Raw genomic sequence first — 20,321 nt, 5'->3', positions numbered from 1 at the left:
TCTGTGGCAGACATTCGCCAATATGTTTCCTTAAGATGTTTTCTTCAACCTTAAATATGCACATAGACTAGAAAGACCTAGTGTAAAGCCAGAGATCGAACCTTTGACCACATATATGAGTTTCGCAAGGCCATGCTATATTACAATAAAACTTATTTATAATAAAAAGCAATGATTATTTAACATAGGTTGTCTACATTTTATCAATCACAAACAAGGAATACAAAACGCCTAAACAAATTCAGAGACACATTAACCTGACATGTTCGACACCACGATCTTGTTTACTCTTCTACAATAATAAACGTCAAAACTTCACTTTTCGGCCTGCAGGTTACCCCGCCGCAGGGGGCCGCTAAGAGCCTGCATTGAAATATCTTTTATCTCAACGTTTGAATTAGAAAAAATTGACACCTGTCATAAGTAAGATCCCACGTCGCTTTTGTATAAATAGTTGCGAATGCGAGACAAAAAGTCGTACGGTTCATTGACTTGCGGATGGACTGATTCATAATATTTATGCACATATTTTAATTATGTATAATTAGCATTTAATGATACTTGAAATCAATTTGCAATTAGGTATTGTATACAAAACGTAAAGGGTTTATTAAAGTACCAATACATTAACTCAAAATTGATGACCAACCAAATGATTGCAATCATAAAAATCTTAAGATAGAAATGTATGTATGCTGACATGTATCGCACTGACTCAGTGGTTAAACTTGGTCCGAACTCTGATAAACATTATGAGGGTATGCACCTATGTTACATTAGTGCGACTCTTGTCGTAGATTCGATCCCCGGCAGTGCACTCATAGATTTCTTTTTGTGTCTTACATTCGCTCAAACGATGAAGGAAATAACACGAGGAATCCGGTTGCCTTAGGCCTAAACAGTCGACGGCATATGTCAGGCGCAAGTGGCTGATCACTTGCCAAAATGATCATGAAATAGATACAGAAACCTGAGGCTCGATCCTAAAAATATTGCAGCGCCACTTATTTTTTTCATAACATCTGCCTGCCTAAAACATATGCAGAACTCCGCAGACCACTTTAAGTTAAACAACAATCCATATTTTAGCTTAATGAATAAAAATACCTAATTAAATTAATTAATTGTGTTTTGTGTAATAATATGTGTTAAGTAGCTGTTGGATTACTTATTATTAAATAAATAAATAACTAAAATGTATTATTTGTTCACAGTACCCAAACTGATGATTCCTCCGGCGGACTTTGTGAATCAAGGTGTCCTAGGAAGTCCCCAGGATGGGATCCGTACCCCTACTGGCAGCCAAATGCTAAACAACCCTATCCTCAACTTGAACAACACCGGCAGAACCAACTTCACCAACAAACAACTTACAGAACTGGAAAAGGAATTCCACTTCAACAAATACCTCACGCGAGCGAGAAGGATAGAAATAGCCTCCGCCCTACAACTGAATGAGACGCAAGTCAAGATCTGGTTTCAGAATCGACGAATGAAACAAAAGAAAAGGATCAAAGAAGGTTTAATAGTCGCTCCTGAAGTTACACCTTCCACCTCTCACGGCATTGGCTCTAATGAAAACAGCCGAGAATCTAGCTAGAGTGATATTGACATTAAAGTGGAAAATCTAAAAAATTATTCGACTATGTGCCAAAATTTTACTACCAAAACCAGTGAAATCCATCCGTCTTAAGGATTTTTTGACAGTTACCGCTGACTGTTTAATACTTTCAACTGAAAACTGACTCGTGACGACCGTAAGGATGAGTTTAGAAAACGAGATTTACCGCGAAGTACTTATGTCAAAATCCAATACATTCTAGACGAGCGGGAGTCATGCTTAACGGTTAGCGTTTCCGAATTACAACATTCTCCATACAGATATTTGCGCCAGACATATTCAACAATAGCGGTTGTCCACTAAGATAAAACAGAATCTTTAAAATTTCAATACTGGCTGCCCCCACGAACTTCGTTTCGCCTTGGCTGCTATGCCAACAAATGGAACATTTCTTGCATCAAATTGTTTCAAAAAACCTTCCTTTCTTCAGGGAATAAATAAAAAATACTGGATTTGGTCAAGTTCTGCGCTTAGCAACGTATTTTGCGATTCATTATTTACATTTAATGTATAATTTTGGCAAATAGTAATAAAAACAATTCCCAAGGTTTTTGAGAACAGTGGCTAGTCTACGATGATAAATATCCCTGTCAAAATGTAAGCTCAAATAGATTAAGCTTCATATTGTAGATTAGAATTCCGTTAGTCGTAATAATTGCAGATAATTATTTTAATATTTTGTAATTTTTGCGTAAAATGATGCTAGCGTATTGTTAATTTATAAGATTTTTAATAATTTTATAGGTGCTTCATTGTTTAAATGTGGAATGAGATTATTTACTTTAAGTTTGCAACATTAAAATTGAACATACCCGGGCCATCTATGTAATATATTCACAAATGGAAAATAAATAAAATGTAGATAAATGTTAGTCTTTGGTTCAGTAAAATATCGATTTATCGATTTTCTTTTTAACATTAAATTTATGGTTTTACGAGAACATTATTTTTTAAATGAAAAATACTAGTGGCGTACATTTTAGCGTGGCATTTTATAAAAAGGCCAGATATTGTAAAGTCCTGGGTTTTACCCCAATTAGGGTAAAGTTGAGTTTTCGCAAAAATAACTTCGCGAATTGAATTTCTGAATCTTACCCTAAGATATGCCAGTTTCTACGGGGTATTTCTTACCAAGTATCATACTCTAATATCCATGGGTCACACCATTACACTTACATGGCTAATGTTACAGTAATGTTTTATCTTTTAAGTATCTCAGTGTGCTCTTGAGGTTGAACTACAACTAACTACATCACATAAAACTTTGGTTTTGAAATAAACGCCTGGGTATTTTCAATAAATGCAACTCAATTTTATACGTTTTTACATTGTATAATGCTTTTCGTTTATAGAATATTTTTACCAAAGCTGCTAAAACTTATTTATTAAGCAACATTACAATAATTCTAAGTAATGTACAGGATATAAAATAACTGTATATAATTACAATTGGTCTTTAGATTTGACTGTGTGTAAATTTTTGTATTGTTAAGTATTTTAAATTCATCAATAAATTAATTGCTCTATTTTCAATTGAAGTTTTATTGCCCATATGTGTGTATAGTGTACGTAGCAATTAATTTAAAGAATGTAATAAATTATAAATTCTGGGATAACATTTTATCAAATAAATTGGCATTACAGCCAATAGCTATATTTTTAGTTTTTATAATTAATAAAAAAATATTTGGTCTTTGGTGAAATAATAAACGAAATCCCGAAGCTTCAACCTATAATTAAAAATATTCAATGACAAAACATTGAAATAATTTTAGGCAGAAAATTTTATTTAAATAATAAAAACATGGAATTAATATTTTTTTGTACTTTGTAATTAAATTTTATTCGTGGCCTTGATTTCGAATTTCAAGTTATCGTTGTTCAATTTATCAATAATTGATGTGTTTCTGAAGGCTGCTCCGGGCGTTAAAACTCCACACCTAGAAATAACAATCAAAATCATAATATCCTGACTTTAAAAGTCACAAATTATCTGTTTCTGTAAAATTCTGTTTATGATAAAATTTAAACAGTCTGCGCCATCTATGGTCAAATCGCAGATACGCGACGCAATACTTTTGAGTCATATTTTGTCTATTGTTTATTTATTTAATCCACTACGAAACACATTATACTCGTAATGCATTTTCTATAGCATAAGTTAAAATATATTACTAATACGATAGATTTTAGTTTACTAGCAATTATAATTGTAATATGTACGTTATTTTGTTAAATATATCTAACGTAAATTTTTGTTAAGATTATATTAAACTCATTTACTAACTAATATGTGATTAGAGAGTCTAATAAGACAGATTTATATGTTTCGGAATTTTTACAGCAAAGCTGTTACAACATGGTTTAAGGAATAAATTTCCTTAGATCAGACGACTATGAAGAATACTGTAATAATTGTTACTTATAAAAGCATACTTGGGAATTTTCTCTCTCTCCGTAAGAATAGTGAGGGCAGAGTAGATCACAGCAATCGCCGTTCCCTCGTATGGCGCATTTCGTTTACCTATTGGCTAGAAAATATAACATAGTATTAGAAAATTATAAAGAAAGAACGATAAAACTCGTTTACACCATAAAAAAGGATGTTTAGTTAAAATATAAAGTGCACTAGGATTCCCTTTGTCATGGGCACCTTTTGACATATTAACGGTACTTGGCAAAAAAATGTTTACTTAATATACATTTAAATACAAGAAAGTATTTAATAACAGATTTTTTAATTATCTATACTGGATATTTTAATTATCGATATTCGCTGGACCGTCCGAATCGCCTTCAGATACATAACCTATAACTAAATATCCCTAAAATAAAAAAAAATATGTAAAGCTAGTCATTTTAATACAACAATACTCACGTAAACTTCGACTATCATCTCGTCCCGCGGAGCTCCCTTTACATCTCCCCTCCACCCAACTCCTACCATCAGATAATCAAATCTCAATCTTTCCATTATCTTTTCATCTGGATCCCCATACGTTACCAACCCCAATGAGGCGATCCGTGGGTATTTTAAAAAGAACGAAGATAAACAGAAGACTTTCAATAGAAAGAGGATGAAGAAGCCACCAATAAAGGAAGCAAGAGAAGTGATAAGAGATGGTAGGGAATGGTAACGCTTAAACTGTACTGGGCGAGAGTGTTTAAAATAATTCTGGGTTCGCTGAACAACGATTTCCTCTGACCCTGGGAATGGTACGCACCAGCGATTGAACCTCTTATGCACGAAAATCCTGTAATATTAATATAATCAACTATGGACACCAATATAATAGAAACAATTTTTTTGTCATTAGTACATAAATTCTTAAACTACTTTCGTTTTGTTGATTTCTGTTGTTGTTTAATAATACATAAATTGTTTTCGAAGTATATACATATATATGAATAGTGCTTATACATGAAAGACATACTTAATAAGTAAACTCGCTTTAAAAACAATTGTGATTAAAAATTTGCGCCTTTTGGTTATCAATGAGCAATTATGTATGTTTTATTGTTTGCTTTAATATAATTTACAGTAAACAAAGGTCGAATCAATTGTGATATGCATGTATCAAAATACAATTTAAAACTTAGTATAACGGCAAAATATTGCAAGAAATAATGAATCTACAAGAAGGAAATCCCTACGTTGTTGAAGTAAGTGAATTCGATAATACAGTAAAAAATTAATATTACGAGTACATTTCATATGTCGCATCGCATAATCATCGACGACACAAATTTTTATTTTATGAAATTAACTCTGTCAAACTCATGTTGAAATTATATATTTAATTGAGGAAACTTAGTATTTAATTTAGCAAAATTAAGCAAAGATCTCAAAAATAACAGTACATAAACGTAATAATTTCTTGTAGGAATCCTCAAAAATGCATTTCGTTTTCAAACATAGATATTGAGTATGTGTGTTAGTGCTTATGTAATACTTGAACGGCCCCATACACATTATTTAGATAAAGATCTACATATATTATTATTTTAGCTGGGGTTATACCCCGATGCAGAAAAACTTTCGAGTTGATATCACAGAGGCGTAATTGTTATTATAAAAATGTTATTTTATTTTTAATTTCATACAGCAACGGGAAGTAAACTAACCTCAAAACAGCAGTAAAAAACAGGTGTTCATATCTCCCAATTCGATCAGGAGGACATTCACTGGAAGCTTATTCTGATAATGATACCGTTAACGACCCCTATTTACTTTATATTCTCTTTACTAGCCCACATAAGTATGTAAGTTTAAGTAAAGTATATATGAACATCAAACCTTGTCTTCAATTCCGGCTCCAATTTAAGATCTCCTACTTTTTTTGAACTGCCCCAAAAAGGCTTCGCCATAGCACTGTAACAAACTTTTTTTTTATTATCTCAGTCGGGAATGATCATAGCTCGGTAATTGCGGATAGCTAGAACTTATATTATAAAGTGGAAATATTTGTATGTTTGAATTTTTTTTTATAGAACAGGGAGCAAACGCGCAGGAGGCTCACCTGATGTTAAGTGATACCGCCGCACATGGACACTTTCAATGCCCGAGGGTTCGCGAGTGGGTTGCCAGCCTTTTAAGAATTGGTACGCTCTTTGGTAATGTTTTCACACAAAATCTCTAAGACCGATTGCAAAATTATTTCACCATCAGCTGCATCTTCACTGACATAGGCTATATTACAAAAAAGTACTCACTCGAAGATCAAAGCCTCCCACGTACTATTCCTGATGACGTTCTTTGGCAAACCTCTGATCGCTTCTGGCTGCGTCGTCAGATATGCCTCTACCGAATTCAATGTTCCTGTAACAAGTGGAAATATTCTTCAATATCAAAGTTTACCTCTAAAAGCTTTATCGCAAAAAGTAATTTCCTTTGATGATTCAAATTAAATTCAGCGTCTTAAAATTAAACATACTACTTATTAAGTATACGAATACAATGTTAAAGCAAGCGTGACGTGCCCCCATTTCTTAGTTGCAAATTCGCCGATGGACATGTACAGCTCTAGAATAAAAATTGCGAATTGAAGTCTATTTTTAGGCCGCAACCCCAATTATTTCTAGTAAACCATAAAAAAAAGTACCCCAATCAGAGTTATACATAAATAATATTTTGCAGAGGGTTTCTTCTTTTAAATAAAAATTTGGATCATAACTATTAATAATTAAATAATATTATTATTTGGCGGGACAAACTTGCGTAGGCGCGGTGTAAGGTAACAAGGTACCATACCTTGGAACTGCTGTTGTAGGAAAAGGACTCCCAGGTCAGCAGTTAGGCATCCAAGACCACACGCATTGATCACTAATACACCACTATCGCATGCTGCGGCGTCATATTTCTTGATGGTTTCCAAAAACTTAAACAATACAAGTCATAATTTTACTGTAAATTAGAAAAAGACCTCGTAGATTGGCAGACAAAAACTTTAGAAATTTATTAAGTTTTTTAATTAAACAATATAACATTTATAGACTGACAAGTTGTAACTTGCATTCGGCAAATATCCATAGACCTCAAAAAACACCGTTGGTCACAAAACACGGATTGCAGTCAGTCCAAAATGATAGGTATAGTTACGCGCCATTATCTCCTAAATAAACATCTCTTTAACCTTGGCGCGATGGACAGGCTGCATCGTACAGGAATCAGTCACCCACATAGTCCTGAAATGCGTGTCTTCCCAACGAATAGAAATCCTCTTCAAGCCTTCGAAGTGCTAAGGAAAAGTTTGAGCTTTTGGAAGCCGGGCTGGCTTAATTAGCCAGGGATTAATATACAACGGACCCAATGTGAGTCCAACCTACTACTACATATTTCATATTAGAATCTTTACCGTAAACTCACTGCACACATCTATGTAATGTATTTTACATTCAATGGCTGCCTTGACAAGTGCCTCTCCATAGCACATGAACGGCCCGCTACAGTTCATTACGAGTTTACAGCAACGACACATTGCCTTAAGAGATTCTTCATCTTCCGCATCAGCTATTATTATTTGGATTCTGGATACGTCTTCTGCTGAAAATTTAAAGCGAGCTTCATTCACATATAAAGAAGTTCTATTATTAATTATTATAAATAACGGCCACCGGAAAAAATAAAGCGACGTCGCCCTCTTGCACGGTGGGCTGACGAGCTTAAGGAAGTTGGTGGAGAGGATTGGGAGAAAATGCTCAAAACAGAGAGAGATGGAGCCAGTTGGAGGAACCCTATTCTCAATCAGAGGTCATTGGAAAGAATATTATGTGTCTGTATATTTTGTATTTTGTAAATATTTCAAGGAATAAATGAGGCTTAATTATTATTATTATAAAATAAAAGTTTAATAATGTAAACGTTTTATTTTAAAGAATTCGGACTCAAGTAGAGGTACTTGATATCATAAACATTCAAAAATTTATCGACGAGAAACAAAATCATTTCACGGTTATTGCGTCTCTAATTATTCTGTTTTAATTTGGTTAAATAGTTGGCGTTATCCTTGAGATGAGCTACAGAGTCGATGTTAATAAGATCCCGCATAACAAATCTAAGAGTAGTGTTGGCCTAGTGGCTTAAGGTTGTGACTCTCTTCCCTTCTTTTTTTTTTATTGAGGGGGATTGCATTTCCGCACAGAGTGTGGGACTCGCTCTAAAAGTCCTACCCACTAAACCCCTCCCACCAATCACGTCACTGTTGGGGTAACTTGGGGTCGCGTCAGCATTCTACCAAGAGACGCCGTGACTAGCTGCTGCAGCAACCATCTTCCATTACATTGACATCGCCTTAGAAGTCTTTATAGTAGGATTGCAATTTCTTGCACCCAACACGTGATTCGCCACCATGTTCTCGCTTGCACATATAACACAATGTGGTGCTTCGTCACATCTGACAGATTTGATTGATGACGCCCGCGGTGACTCTCTTCCCTGGAGTAGAGAGACTATATGAGCATTTATTTGCTCGTAATGTAATTGAAATTATTGGGAGGGTTTTCTCCCTCCCTTAAATATGGCGAGGGCGCTGATGGCTGGCCATGCTTCATACTCGTGAACGGGTGCTACTTGTGGTGACTGGTCGTACTTGAATTCGTGTATGCGGTGATATTAGTTATTTCTACAATGTATGTATTTAGTCGTTAATAGCACAAAAGTCTTATTACCAAGTAGGTAAATTAGAAAAAAAACAAATGAACACGGAACAGATATAGAACTTTAAGGCCCAGATCGGTTGTAGCGCCATTGATTTTTATATGAAATGCAATACGACATACAGTAGTCCTACACAGAAATAAGGGTTGCCCACCTTCATGGATTTTATGACAAAGATAATAAAACTAACTCGAAAGTGCTATTAAAATAGTATAAGGCGTTGTATTTTATGAAAAACCTTTATGGAAACGGAGCGATAAAGTTTATATATTTATATAGTTTTTAGCTTATCAGGATTTTATCATGTTAATTAGAAAGTCTTAATGCCGAAAATCATTTATTGGTTTTTTTTTGTACTAAAATAACACATCAAAATCTGTTTGATACGACAGAAATGTTTAAGAAATAATTCGAATTTTAAATTTAATAATAATGTTTAAAGAACTTTATTTCTCATTACAAAACAGAAATAAGAAGAAGAACTTCTTACCTTTGTCCTTGGCAACTAGCAAAGCAGCCTCCAATTTTTGTTTAGATCTACCAGCGATTGCCCAACGGATATCCGGGTAATTCCGGCATATTCGTATCATCTCAGCAATCACGAATCGGCCAGTATAGCCGCTTGCTCCAAAAATTATTATATCTAATTTATCCCCCATTTCTATAGATTTTAAAATGACTATAAAATAAAAATTACGTTCCGCTGTTCGCAAAACAACGTTAACATGATATTAACAACTGTGTACTGAAGAACCAAGCACAATAATAAAGTCGTTAATTAATATTTAATGGCACTGCAACATTAAAAATCATTTGTATTTTTTACATTTGACGTTCTTAACTACTAAATAAAACTCACAAAAAAGAAGATAGTAACGCAGCTACATTTGTAAATATACAAAAGTGAGTTTTTATTTCATTTTATTATACTGTTCTTGAATAGTTCAATGAATATTCTATTATTATTTTTATTATAAGCGAAAATAAATGAACAAAATAGTTCTATGGGCACGTCCGGGCTGTTAACGAAACATCGCAGGATAAATTAATCCTATTTTGACAAACGGGAGTTATAGTTGAAGCCTTGAATCTTCTTTTGTTTTTTTCAATTGAACAAACGAAAAGCTGTCGTTGTCAGCGAGAAAGTCTTCATGGTAGGTAGGGAATCCCATCGTCACTCGTTTATCAAAACTTTGTTTGTTTGATGAACTTAATTTTAAATGTATGTTAAGGGAGTTGGTATGAATTGAATTAGCTATAGGTTAGCTACAAAAAATAGTCACAACCTATAATATTTTTTTAAAATTATTATATTACGTTTTAAATGAAATCATATAGAAAAAAATATTTTATTAAAAATTATAACGCCTTAATTAAAATAATAGCAATTACCGATACCGATACAGTATTCTTATAAGACATGTCGAACAGTTTACGGTCTATATTCTAATTTGTACCTGAAATCGTAATCTCGTCTTGATCGCTGACAAATATGTCAAACAAACAGATTGACTTTTGACTGACGTTCTTAGGCGCTAAGTCAAGATGCCATAACAGTAATGTATATAGAAATTCGAAAACGAATTTTTTTTCGACACGAAAAAAAATATAGTTTAATCAATATACAAAACTAAATTTAGTCAAATATAGTTTCCGACTTTCTACACATCTTATGTCAAATGTGTCAAACAAACAGATTGACAGCTCTTTACATTAGATATACGTTCTAAAATATGGCCCTAAGACTAATTTTAAATGATATTTATATATCACAGATAACTTATTCATAAAGAACAAACCCTCGGTATTGTACTATTCTTCGTTGTGATATAATATAGATCGGACTATGTATTGAGTGTAAAGTTATGATTACGTTGATTCTTTTACTTGATAGTTGATCGATCGGTCCATCTGGTTGGTGAACGGATACAATTTCTTATTATTTTAACTTAATATCTAAAGGTGGCGACTCACATGAGCATTTGGTCGTATTCAAGGCGAGCGTGTTAAATTACGATATTACGGTGTAGTGGTGACTATTATTCTTTTGTGCCAGTGCTCCACGCTTTTAATATGTGTATATAATCTAAATAATTGTTAAGTATTATGTATATCGTACTCTCTAAGACACAGAATTCAATAAAAATATTAGTTGGAGACATTTATTAGTCCCATTTTTATTCCAATTTTCCAAGTATAAAATTAAGATTGATAAAGCGATTTTATACACTTAATGGAATATTATTCCAAAAATGTTTAGTTAAATGTCTATAATGCGAAAAAAAGTTTCACTTTTACCGTGGTTTTATAAAACCACGCAACATTTTTTTTAGAAGAGGGAGCAAACGGGCAGGAGGTTTCCTGATGTTAAGCGATACCGTCGCCCATGGACACTCTCAATGCCAGAGGGCTCGCCAGTACGTGGCCGGCCTTTTAAAAATTGGTAATTGGCTAAGTCGAATTGGTTCGTAAATGTTTAATATAAATACGTTGTTACGATAAAATGTTACAGGTCAGTCGTCGGCTTTAAGTACATAAATGTTCGCTCTTAATGAATGCTGTTAGAAATATTTTTTATTAACACTTAAAGAATTAAATATAAATCTCAAACTATTTCATTGATAACTTCAAACTTTAGGTTATTTTCATGGAGGTGTTTGATAATGTTGGTATCTTTGAAAGCTATTCCCGTCGTAAGGACACCACCCCTGAAAAGTAATAATTAAGTTTAAGCCATATTGTCTATGTATTTCTATAGGTTAGTAAACAAATAGGACTTTTTAAAAGGTCATTCTCACATTAAATATAGGACCTAGTTGACCGGTATTTTTTTATTTTTATAAATCGTGTTTTTTGTAAATCTTATTTAATTACGAATTACATACTAATAAAATGATGAAATATGAATAATATTTTTCGATCTTACCGATAGAATAATAAAAAAAATGGAACTGGTTTTTTTAAAGTTATTAATTTAAAGAAAAAAAACACGAATAAAATGAAATTTTCTAGAAATGATTCCTAGCTAGATCGATTTATCGCCCCCGAAACCCTGCGTATACTAAATTTAATTAAAATCGTTGGAACCGATTCCGAGATTCCAATTACATATATATATACAAGAATTGCTCGTTTAAAGATATAAGAATAAGATATTACGAAAAAAATCTTTTCTACTTAATTTATTTATTTTACAACAGTGCTTTCCAACCTTTATCGTCCCATGCCTTTAGCCTTTTTGAAATTCTTACGTAACTTACATCATTATTAACCAAAAAAATTTTGTTTAATTATGTAACTTAAATGATAGGTTTAAAGAAAACATTAATGAAAACCTGAAAGTCAAGAATAGTTTTAATAAGTTTTTGAATAGCCCCTTACTATTTAGGTAGATATATTGGCCCCCTTTGGGGCGTGGCCCATGTTGAGAAACACTGTTTTATAGAATAATATAATCTGTTACATTAGAAAATCAGTGGTTTGTATATAACCAAAGCAGTAGTAATATAGCAGCTCCACAAATGCATATAAAAGTAGTTTTTCGGTAGTAGGTTGGTTAACGTTAGGCTATCTAATAAGTGGGCAATCCGTTTATTAGCAGCGGTAGCAAATAGCTCAACTTTATTTCGGCATAGACGTTGTTTTTGTAAGATATAAAAAATATTAATGAAATACTGACTCTTTTGGCATTTTGTCCTTCTCAGTAAGGATTGTGAGTGCTGAGAACAAGAGAGCTACAACTGTCGCACCATACCCGGGATTCACACCTGATACCTGTAATACATTTATATTTTATTCCTTCTAAAATCGTGTACCTTGATTGAGAAAATAGCATAACCTATAATACATATATATATATATATATATATATATATATATATATATATATATTATAATATATAAAAATGTTGTGCTTATCTCTGGCATTGCTAGCGCATGAGCTGTTTTCGGCGCTACGGTTTGCTTTTTATGTCAAATTAATACAATGTAAATGTAATGTCATGTAAGCCACTCCATTCGGTAAACGCCGCCGCACAATTTACTATTACTGATTGCGAGCAAAGTTATAAAATTAAAAAAACAAATACATAATTGAATTCAAAGCTATCTGTGTAAACCTCTCAAATCGCACTTTCAAAGTGTATTCAAACGCTAAGTATGTATGCAACATCTCAACATCTGCCACTGAGGCGTTTATGCCATCCAGTCAGTGGCCGACCTGGTCGAGGATCCTTGCAGAACATCTTTCGTCCTCGCACATCAAGACAAGGCGTTTCGCACGTCATATGGCTACGGGGATTTTGGACACTATTTACACAGACTCAAACTGAAGACAAGCCCCACGTGCGACTGTGACGACAGAACCGACCAAACGGTGGTTCATTTACTTGTTGACAGTGCTACCTTTGAAAGGGCCAGGTGGTATCTGGAGCTCGAGACTGGCATGAGGGTATCCCAGAATGGGCTATCCGACTTGTTGCTTGAGCATAGATAGCAGCTGGAAAAATTCTGCGGCAAGATCGTCAGACGCGGCCCCAACTTCCCATAAATATTTTGACAATATTTCCGGAGTAGTTGTCGCCCGGGCCCGGCGGGAGACGCCAACCCTCCATGTTAATGATGGCCCTTTTTAGCAAAGGGGAGATTTCGACACTCCCCTGCTGCTTGGCCACTCGGTCACAAATCTGCCTGATTGCGTGCTCATAGGTTAAGGTGTAGGGATCCCGCAAAAAAAAATGTCGGATAAAGGTTAATAATGTAAAATAATATAAATTTACCTTAACAGTTAGTTTTTTATTGGGTGGTGTGGTGATATCAGTTCCTTTGCTCCATCCTTCACCAAACAGCATAAATGAAAAGACTGTGCTATTCATCACCTCTTCACTGGGACCCTCGCGGGTGATCGCACCCAACGTGATAACACGTGGGTGTTTCAGGAAGAGATTTCGAATGCACCTTAATCTGTAAGATATTAAAAAATAAATCAGTGGCGCTGCAACGTTTTTAGGTCTGGACTTCAAATTTCTGTTTCTGTTTCATGATCAAATGTAAAATGCGCACATAGACAAGAGGATCAAACCTACGACCTCGGAACTCTAACCACTTAACCAATAACTTAATCTTTTGATTATAATGACATTATAAACAGAATTATTGTTGGATGGTTTTATTCTTATATATTGTTGTAAATTAATCTTATATATTGTCTAATAATTGCAAATAAATATTACATAATGTAATTGCTGTAAAAAATTGACCCAATATTCATCTAAAAAAATTAATAGAAACTAAGCATTCCAATTATGTTCAATCTATATTGACACTTTTTCATACTGGATACGCTGTTGATAATATAAATAAATAAAAAATCTGCATTTATTGCACAAGACGTTATGCGGCATTGCCATATAACGCGCTAAAGCTCTAATATATACCTACTAAACGAATACATCAACCAATAGCGTATTTTTTTTCTTGATCTCCTCTTTCGTTTCATGGCTATTCATGTTACGTTCTCCCTTTCTCACTCCCTCTCAATAGGTCTCAATCGCTCTCTCTCTTTTCTTAGACAAAAACACTGCACATCTACGTGACGCCAATTTTACTATTATTGCGTTTCATCCGTAAAAAACTCCACGGCCCTCGGAAATTCGGAAATAAAAATAATAATGAATCAATAAATCCATAGTTGCTACCCCTCCCCCAATTTGAAATCAATTTTCCTTAATTTTTTCATTGTTACGCTTGACTATAAGTGCTTGTCACGTTAAATATTGTACGAATGTATCAATGTGTGTGAACGTGAGTTAATAAAAACTTATTTTACCTGATGAGTACGTAGCCGAACAAGGCAAAGAAGGCGACTGCCATCGCGGATAAAATGCCAGCGAACTCGATATAAGTCTTAATTTGTATCGGCCGCTTTCCATCTCTCTCGTACAAGGTTCTTTGGGTTCGGTATACTATAGGTGCGTCTGCGCCGAACAGAGGTAAACTTCTTCCAGTCATCCGACGATGGAATGGGTATCTGTAAGAGTTGTATTAATAAAATTATTCCGCTGCAACAAGAGTGCAGTTTGTCATGGTAAGGAAAATACCTGGATTTAAGTTCTGGATTAAATTCTGGCATCTGTTCGGGATATATCTTCTTCATCAAATCGGGTAATTTATTAAAGTCTAGTAACCTGAAAGACAATGAAAATTAAATAGAAATGAAAATAAAATAATGTAATGGCTCGAATTTGTAAGCTATATTGTGTAAAGATAAGAAATTTCTGTTAAGTCCATTTATACAGAGACTAATATTTTACAAATAAGCCAACGTTTATAATTTAATACTAAAAAACCGACCAAACCATTCACGATAAATACAAATACAAATATGGCCCAAACAGAAAAATTCCTTGCTTTGAGTTAGTTTAAAGAGCATATTTTTCAAATGCAAGAAAATTTGGTTCGTTTTTTTGTCAGCTTTTAAATATATCTGGGTGTAGGAATTTTTACCTATCATGTAAGTATAAGTTTTTGACGAAGTTTAAAGCGCTTTTCGCTTGACGTTTAAATTTAAGGTATAGACACTCTCAATGCTAGAGGGCTTGTCAGTGCGTTAGAAACAATAATATCGTATATATACTATGCAACTAGGATCATTACAATGGCGTCTTAACTCGCACTATCGAAGTATTAAATTTGTTTTTAACCATGGCGGGCCGGTCAAGTTAGCGGTGCGATTGATACTCCGTACGTTGAAGGGAGAAATCAACAACCGTCTACCACATTCGCCTAGCCATGAAAGACGTTGTAAGAAAGAAATTTGTCAAACTAAATAAAAAAAGAATGAACCAACGTTTCAGGTCAGAAGCGGGATTGTAAATAATTAATTGATCATATTCGTGACACACGGTATGCAAAATAATGAGGATATATAGAAGAAAAATATACGAACCCATATATGAGAGACTCCCAGGTGCCATAGTTGACCATTCCCCCTCCTATTAAGTTTTTTGACACATCAGCAGTAATGTATGTGTCAACTGAATTCACGACTCCTGCAAACATTTATAAATTTTAATTTAATACTGAATGCACTATTTATTGAAAATCAACATGTAAATAGCAATTAGCCACCTGCGACGTGATATCAGACTAAACATTGCTGCCTGCTTCTCTTCTTTATGATAATTTAATGAAACGTACCGAAAGCACTTGCAATCTTTGCAGTAAATACATAATAGGCGGATTAAATTATTTTATGTGTTCACGACATCCAAATATCTATAGTCTTTTCTGTTCTTATTTTCTGTCCTTACAAAACCGATTCCCAAAACACTACTCCGTCTCTCTTGAAAGTGTAGCAGGAAGGGAATATTCTTCATGCTCCCGGGCTACAGAGTAGACAACCAACGCAAGATTAGATAAACTAGGTGCTATCAGTTCGCTTGAAATTGAACAAGTCGCGGTAATAGCGAAACGCAAGAAACGTTTCTGGCGATTACAAGATTGAAATAGGGGCAAAGAGAACATCAGAGGAAAATGATATAAATTCTGTTTTATCGGAAATGATAAACTAAGATTTAATTGTGTTTAATACTGATGTCTTTAAGTGGCCGATGTTGTATGAATGTTTTTAAGTTACATTGCACGAAAATCCCGATCTTACAGCTTATGCGTTCAATATTTAATCAGTAAATTTTCTGATTCGGTACTATCGGTTTGTGCAGATATCATTCCAAATGCTTAAACTTATCCTTTAAATTTGCAAATAAATAAACGATGTTTGGGTTCTTATTTCCAAAAGACTTTAGACTTCAAACCGCTTCACATAAGAATTAACAATTGTTGACAATTACTACACCACAATATCAATCATTACAATAAGAAAAAAATGCGGAATTTATTTTACTATATTTGTCATTTAATATAATCGATTAGTGCAATTAATTCCTTTGAATTACATCGTATTCAACAATGCCTGTTATAAAGATTTAATTGCATTCGTACGCGAACATTTTGAATATCTCAACTTTTGGATCCAACTCGAACATCTCATAACAAAACCGGTTTACGGGAAAGCGGAATTTTTTTAAACACGCATAATGTCATTGCCACACGACACAGCATCATTCGACGCTGTGTCGTAATGCGACAGTATCCCAAAAAACTGCGTAACTTGCTATACTTACTACTAACTTGATAAATAACTCAAATATTTCGTTTATTTAGTTATTATATCTCTGTTATTGTGTCTACTTGATTCTCTATTTATATTTATTATTAGGATTTCATTGCATTATAAATAATGTTACGATATGTAAGGGTCAGTAGATTTCATAAAAAGTACTATAAACTGAGATGTTATCGGATTTAAAGTCTAAAACTATATAATTTTTTTAGTAACTCCACACAAAATATAAGCCTCGGTTTAACTACTACGACACACTAGTCCGAACTACGTACGTTTCCAATCCTCACATTCCCAATAATAGTTACCTCCAAAGTTATTTTCTAGAAAGACAACTCCCAGGTCAGTAGGAATGCTGTCAAAGCCACACGCGCTGATCACGTATACTCCAGCATCACGCGCAGCTTGGTTGTATTTAAGGTACATAGATTCTATGAACTGAAAGTTTAAATTATTTTGAAGTAAACTTTTTACAACTTTTCTAAATGACCATGAACAAAAGATACAATTTTACTAGGTATATAGACAAATGTGTAGATATTCTGTAGAAGAAAACGCGTGTTTAGTTAGGTAGAAATACTAATACATTTTATATAACTTTTGGTTTACTTTATATTAAGTTTGTAAACTAAAGAGCTGTAAGCTGTAATTTTATTTTATAGGAATCGTCACGAGCAAACGAACGAAAAAAGCCTTGGGTCAAAACCCAAAAATTAAAAAGTGGCGTGTGTATTGAATAACGATTCAAAGTCATTAAAACAGAAAACACGTAAAGGACATTCCATTGAAACACATACAGATTGAAAGACCAAGAATTTTCGTTTAATTTTTTTATCCTACATTTTTTGAATGTATAAATTATCGGATATATGAAACACTAAAATACTTTAAACATATTAACATATAAACAGTATAAGGGTCACGTAATTAAATATTATTTGCCGCGCATTTGTATGGCCAGTATTTTGGTATGCTATTATGTATTTAAAATTATTTAAAACTGCTATGTGTTATAAACTGATCTAAGGTAGACATATACTAAATTGTATTTTGTTTACGAACTCAATAAGACATAACCTTGTTTAAATAAAAGCGATACAAAACTTCGCTTATAGATACAAACATTGTGGCTAAATACTTATGGGATCTTGTTTAATTTTATTTTTATACCATTATAAAACAAGATTTATGAAGACAATGGACCAAAACAATACAATGAAATGCTACTGCATGACATTATCTTAAATTATACTAATTTTAGCTACTAGAAATGTGCGCTTCATGTTCCTGCCTACCATACTCGTAAACAAGTTTTACGCTCCTCACAAATCTCAGCTTTGTATCGCTTAGCCCTATTTAAGCCTTTGACTTGTTTAACCTATCGAAGAATTAGCTTATGAGCGCGTCATATGCTAGAAAAAATTATGATTTCACCCGAGCAACAGTTCCGCATTTATAGTACAAACTCGAGGGTATTATGAGCGGCGCGGCTTAGGCCTATCGAGTGAAAGATTTACCATATTTAAACAGTAGCCAAAGGTACGCCCTCATTCCATCTTTGGCTAAATCTCAATATAATTGTTTTTAGTATATTTAATTTAATTGAAAATGTAGAATCAATAATCTTGCATAACACACAGAGGATTTAAAAAAAGGGTCCTTAAAACGTGAGATAAATAATAATAAGAAACAAACATACATTTCACATCCTTATAAATGATGATTCTTATTAATAGAAAAGTAGGTTATCAGCCTTATGAGCTCTCGTCAAAATTACGAAAAAAATACACAAAAGTTAAATGGTAAACTTAAAACAGTTTTCTCTAAGAATCAATCTTTCAATGTTCATATTATGTAAAATGTCAAGAATAAAGCTGTACAACCTTTAATGCATATATAATATGTTTTCAAAAATATTTTTTGCTTAATATATGTGTATATTAATATAAATATAAAAAAATATCTGAATAATAAAAATTTAAACCCAACGTAAATCATGATTTTTTTCGAATTTTCCCCTTTCCTAATACGGCCGACAAAAAACATTATTAGGATTATTAAGAAGAAATAAACGTATTTATATATATTGGTATTATAAGAGATTATAATACTAAGGGCCTGTTTCACAATGTATGGATAAAGTACCAAATAGCTATGCAACACATAAATTATTCGAAAGATAAAAGTTCCGAATAAGATACATCGCATTTCATGTCGAATAGCGTTATCTGACAGTCGTGAAATGCAAAAATACTGTTTTTATCCTACCAATAAGTAATAAATAGCTTATTTGGAACTTATCCGGACATTGTGAAACAGACCCTAAGAGAAGTAATTAATTTAATTAAATATTATAGAAAGCTATTTCCATATCAATTTCATTTAGTTAATACCCGAGACCCATGACACCATCGTCATTTTGACGATTGAGGTTTTTTGGGTAGAGCTACTGTTTTTTCAGTCAGTGAAAAAATCTATTTAACTTACTATGGGTTCAGCAGCAATATCCACGTAATGTGTCTTGGATTCAATGGCAGCTTTGACCACCGCCTCTCCATAATGCCGGTATGGTCCGCAACAGTTCACCAACACCTTGGCCTGGCTGCACATGCTCTTAAGTGATTTCTCATCGTTCACATCAGCTATTATTACTGAGGCTGACACATCGCTACCTACAAATACAATTAGGATAATTATCAACAATTAATTGAAATATCTGTTATGATCGATGATTGATTTTAAGCGGTGATTTTTATAAATAACGTTTCGAATGCTGTACCTGACTTGCTAGTTGCGTTTTAATCCAATAAAGAAGTTAATTAATGTATACGGCTTGCATAAACCAAGGAAATTGTGTGTCATGAATTTTTGTTCTGTGTCTACAACCTTTTAAATCTGAATCTCAGTTTCCTTTAATTGTTTTTCTAACACTAAGGCAGATAGGTGATAAAGTTTTTGTACCCAACACACGCCGTCGACTTCTTGGCTATGAAGTGCTCACGATGTTTTCCTTCATAGTTCGTATGAGTGTTAAAACACGCACCAAGCCAGAAAAGTACACAGCTGGGGTTTGAACCTACGAATATGGTGATAAAAGATCGCATTTTGAAGCCACTAGGCCAACACTACTCATTTTGAGTTAATAAGATCGAACAGGTGTTTTCGTCAGCAGGCGCTTGTCGAAGTTAATTAACCGGTTTACGTACTTATAGCGTTTATAAAACACGGTCAAATTGTTATTAACGAAATGTAAAATGTAATACCATACATAAATAATATCTATTTTAAATGGTGAATAATAACTACCTACCTCCGGGAGTTAACCACTAAGCCACGGAAGCTAATAAAATAGTTTTCAGAAA

The 20,321-nt window shown here is 33.5% G+C and overlaps 3 protein-coding genes across 5 annotated transcripts in view; 1 reads left to right on the top strand and 2 right to left on the bottom strand.

Annotated features, from left to right (window-relative positions):
- Window positions 1–3,154, top strand: part of LOC110994157 (homeobox protein Hox-D1) — a 34,296-nt gene extending 31,142 nt beyond the window's left edge. The window contains exon 2 of the mRNA XM_022260670.2: window positions 1,215–3,154. Coding sequence (XP_022116362.2) covers window positions 1,215–1,600 — 386 coding nt within the window. The 3' untranslated portion in view covers window positions 1,601–3,154. The remainder of the gene's footprint in view (window positions 1–1,214) is intronic.
- A 293-nt stretch (window positions 3,155–3,447) lies between these two features.
- LOC110994168 (saccharopine dehydrogenase-like oxidoreductase) lies at window positions 3,448–9,519 on the bottom strand. 2 transcript variants are annotated; one of them, XM_045631858.1, is made up of 8 exons: window positions 9,268–9,519; window positions 7,477–7,664; window positions 6,873–6,999; window positions 6,335–6,440; window positions 5,919–5,993; window positions 4,500–4,875; window positions 4,058–4,145; window positions 3,448–3,561 (listed from the first exon to the last, which is right to left on the bottom strand). In XM_045631858.1, exons 1-7 carry the CDS (start codon window positions 9,434–9,436, stop codon window positions 4,104–4,106), a joined length of 1,083 nt encoding a protein of 360 aa, XP_045487814.1. In that variant the 5' UTR covers window positions 9,437–9,519; the 3' UTR covers window positions 3,448–3,561; window positions 4,058–4,103. The 2 variants fall into 2 exon arrangements, with proteins under 2 accessions (XP_045487814.1, XP_045487812.1); XM_045631856.1 differs by having other exon boundaries at window positions 3,451–3,561; window positions 4,058–4,152.
- A 1,648-nt stretch (window positions 9,520–11,167) lies between these two features.
- LOC110994166 (saccharopine dehydrogenase-like oxidoreductase) overlaps window positions 11,168–20,321 on the bottom strand; it is a 28,232-nt gene continuing 19,078 nt past the window's right edge. For both annotated transcript variants that reach the window (XM_022260687.2, XM_045631855.1), the window contains exons 3-10: window positions 19,447–19,631; window positions 17,268–17,397; window positions 15,724–15,826; window positions 14,876–14,962; window positions 14,605–14,805; window positions 13,556–13,739; window positions 12,457–12,551; window positions 11,168–11,485 (exon numbers count right to left, since the gene is read on the bottom strand). In XM_022260687.2, the coding sequence (XP_022116379.2) occupies window positions 11,383–11,485; window positions 12,457–12,551; window positions 13,556–13,739; window positions 14,605–14,805; window positions 14,876–14,962; window positions 15,724–15,826; window positions 17,268–17,397; window positions 19,447–19,631 (1,088 nt within the window). In that variant the 3' untranslated portion in view covers window positions 11,168–11,382. The remainder of the gene's footprint in view (window positions 11,486–12,456; window positions 12,552–13,555; window positions 13,740–14,604; window positions 14,806–14,875; window positions 14,963–15,723; window positions 15,827–17,267; window positions 17,398–19,446; window positions 19,632–20,321) is intronic.

Source organism: Pieris rapae, chromosome 17 (genome assembly GCF_905147795.1).
Source record: "Pieris rapae chromosome 17, ilPieRapa1.1, whole genome shotgun sequence".
Taxonomy (NCBI): Eukaryota; Metazoa; Arthropoda; class Insecta; order Lepidoptera; family Pieridae; genus Pieris; species Pieris rapae.
The sequence above is the reverse complement of the archived record's forward strand: the minus strand, read 5'-3'. Positions and strand labels throughout refer to the sequence as shown.

Bases quoted from the DNA above. Each gene is read 5' to 3' on its own strand.
- LOC110994168 (XM_045631856.1), bottom strand. From the start codon at position 9,436: ATGGGGGATAAATTAGATATAATAATTTTTGGAGCAAGCGGCTATACT. The intron at 7,000-7,476 runs GTAAAGATTCTA...GTATTGTTTAAG, and splicing joins ATGTGTGCAGTGAGTTTACG to TTTTTGGAAACCATCAAGAA. The intron at 4,153-4,499 runs GTGAGTATTGTT...TATATTTTCTAG, and splicing joins AGATGATAGTCGAAGTTTAC to CCAATAGGTAAACGAAATGC.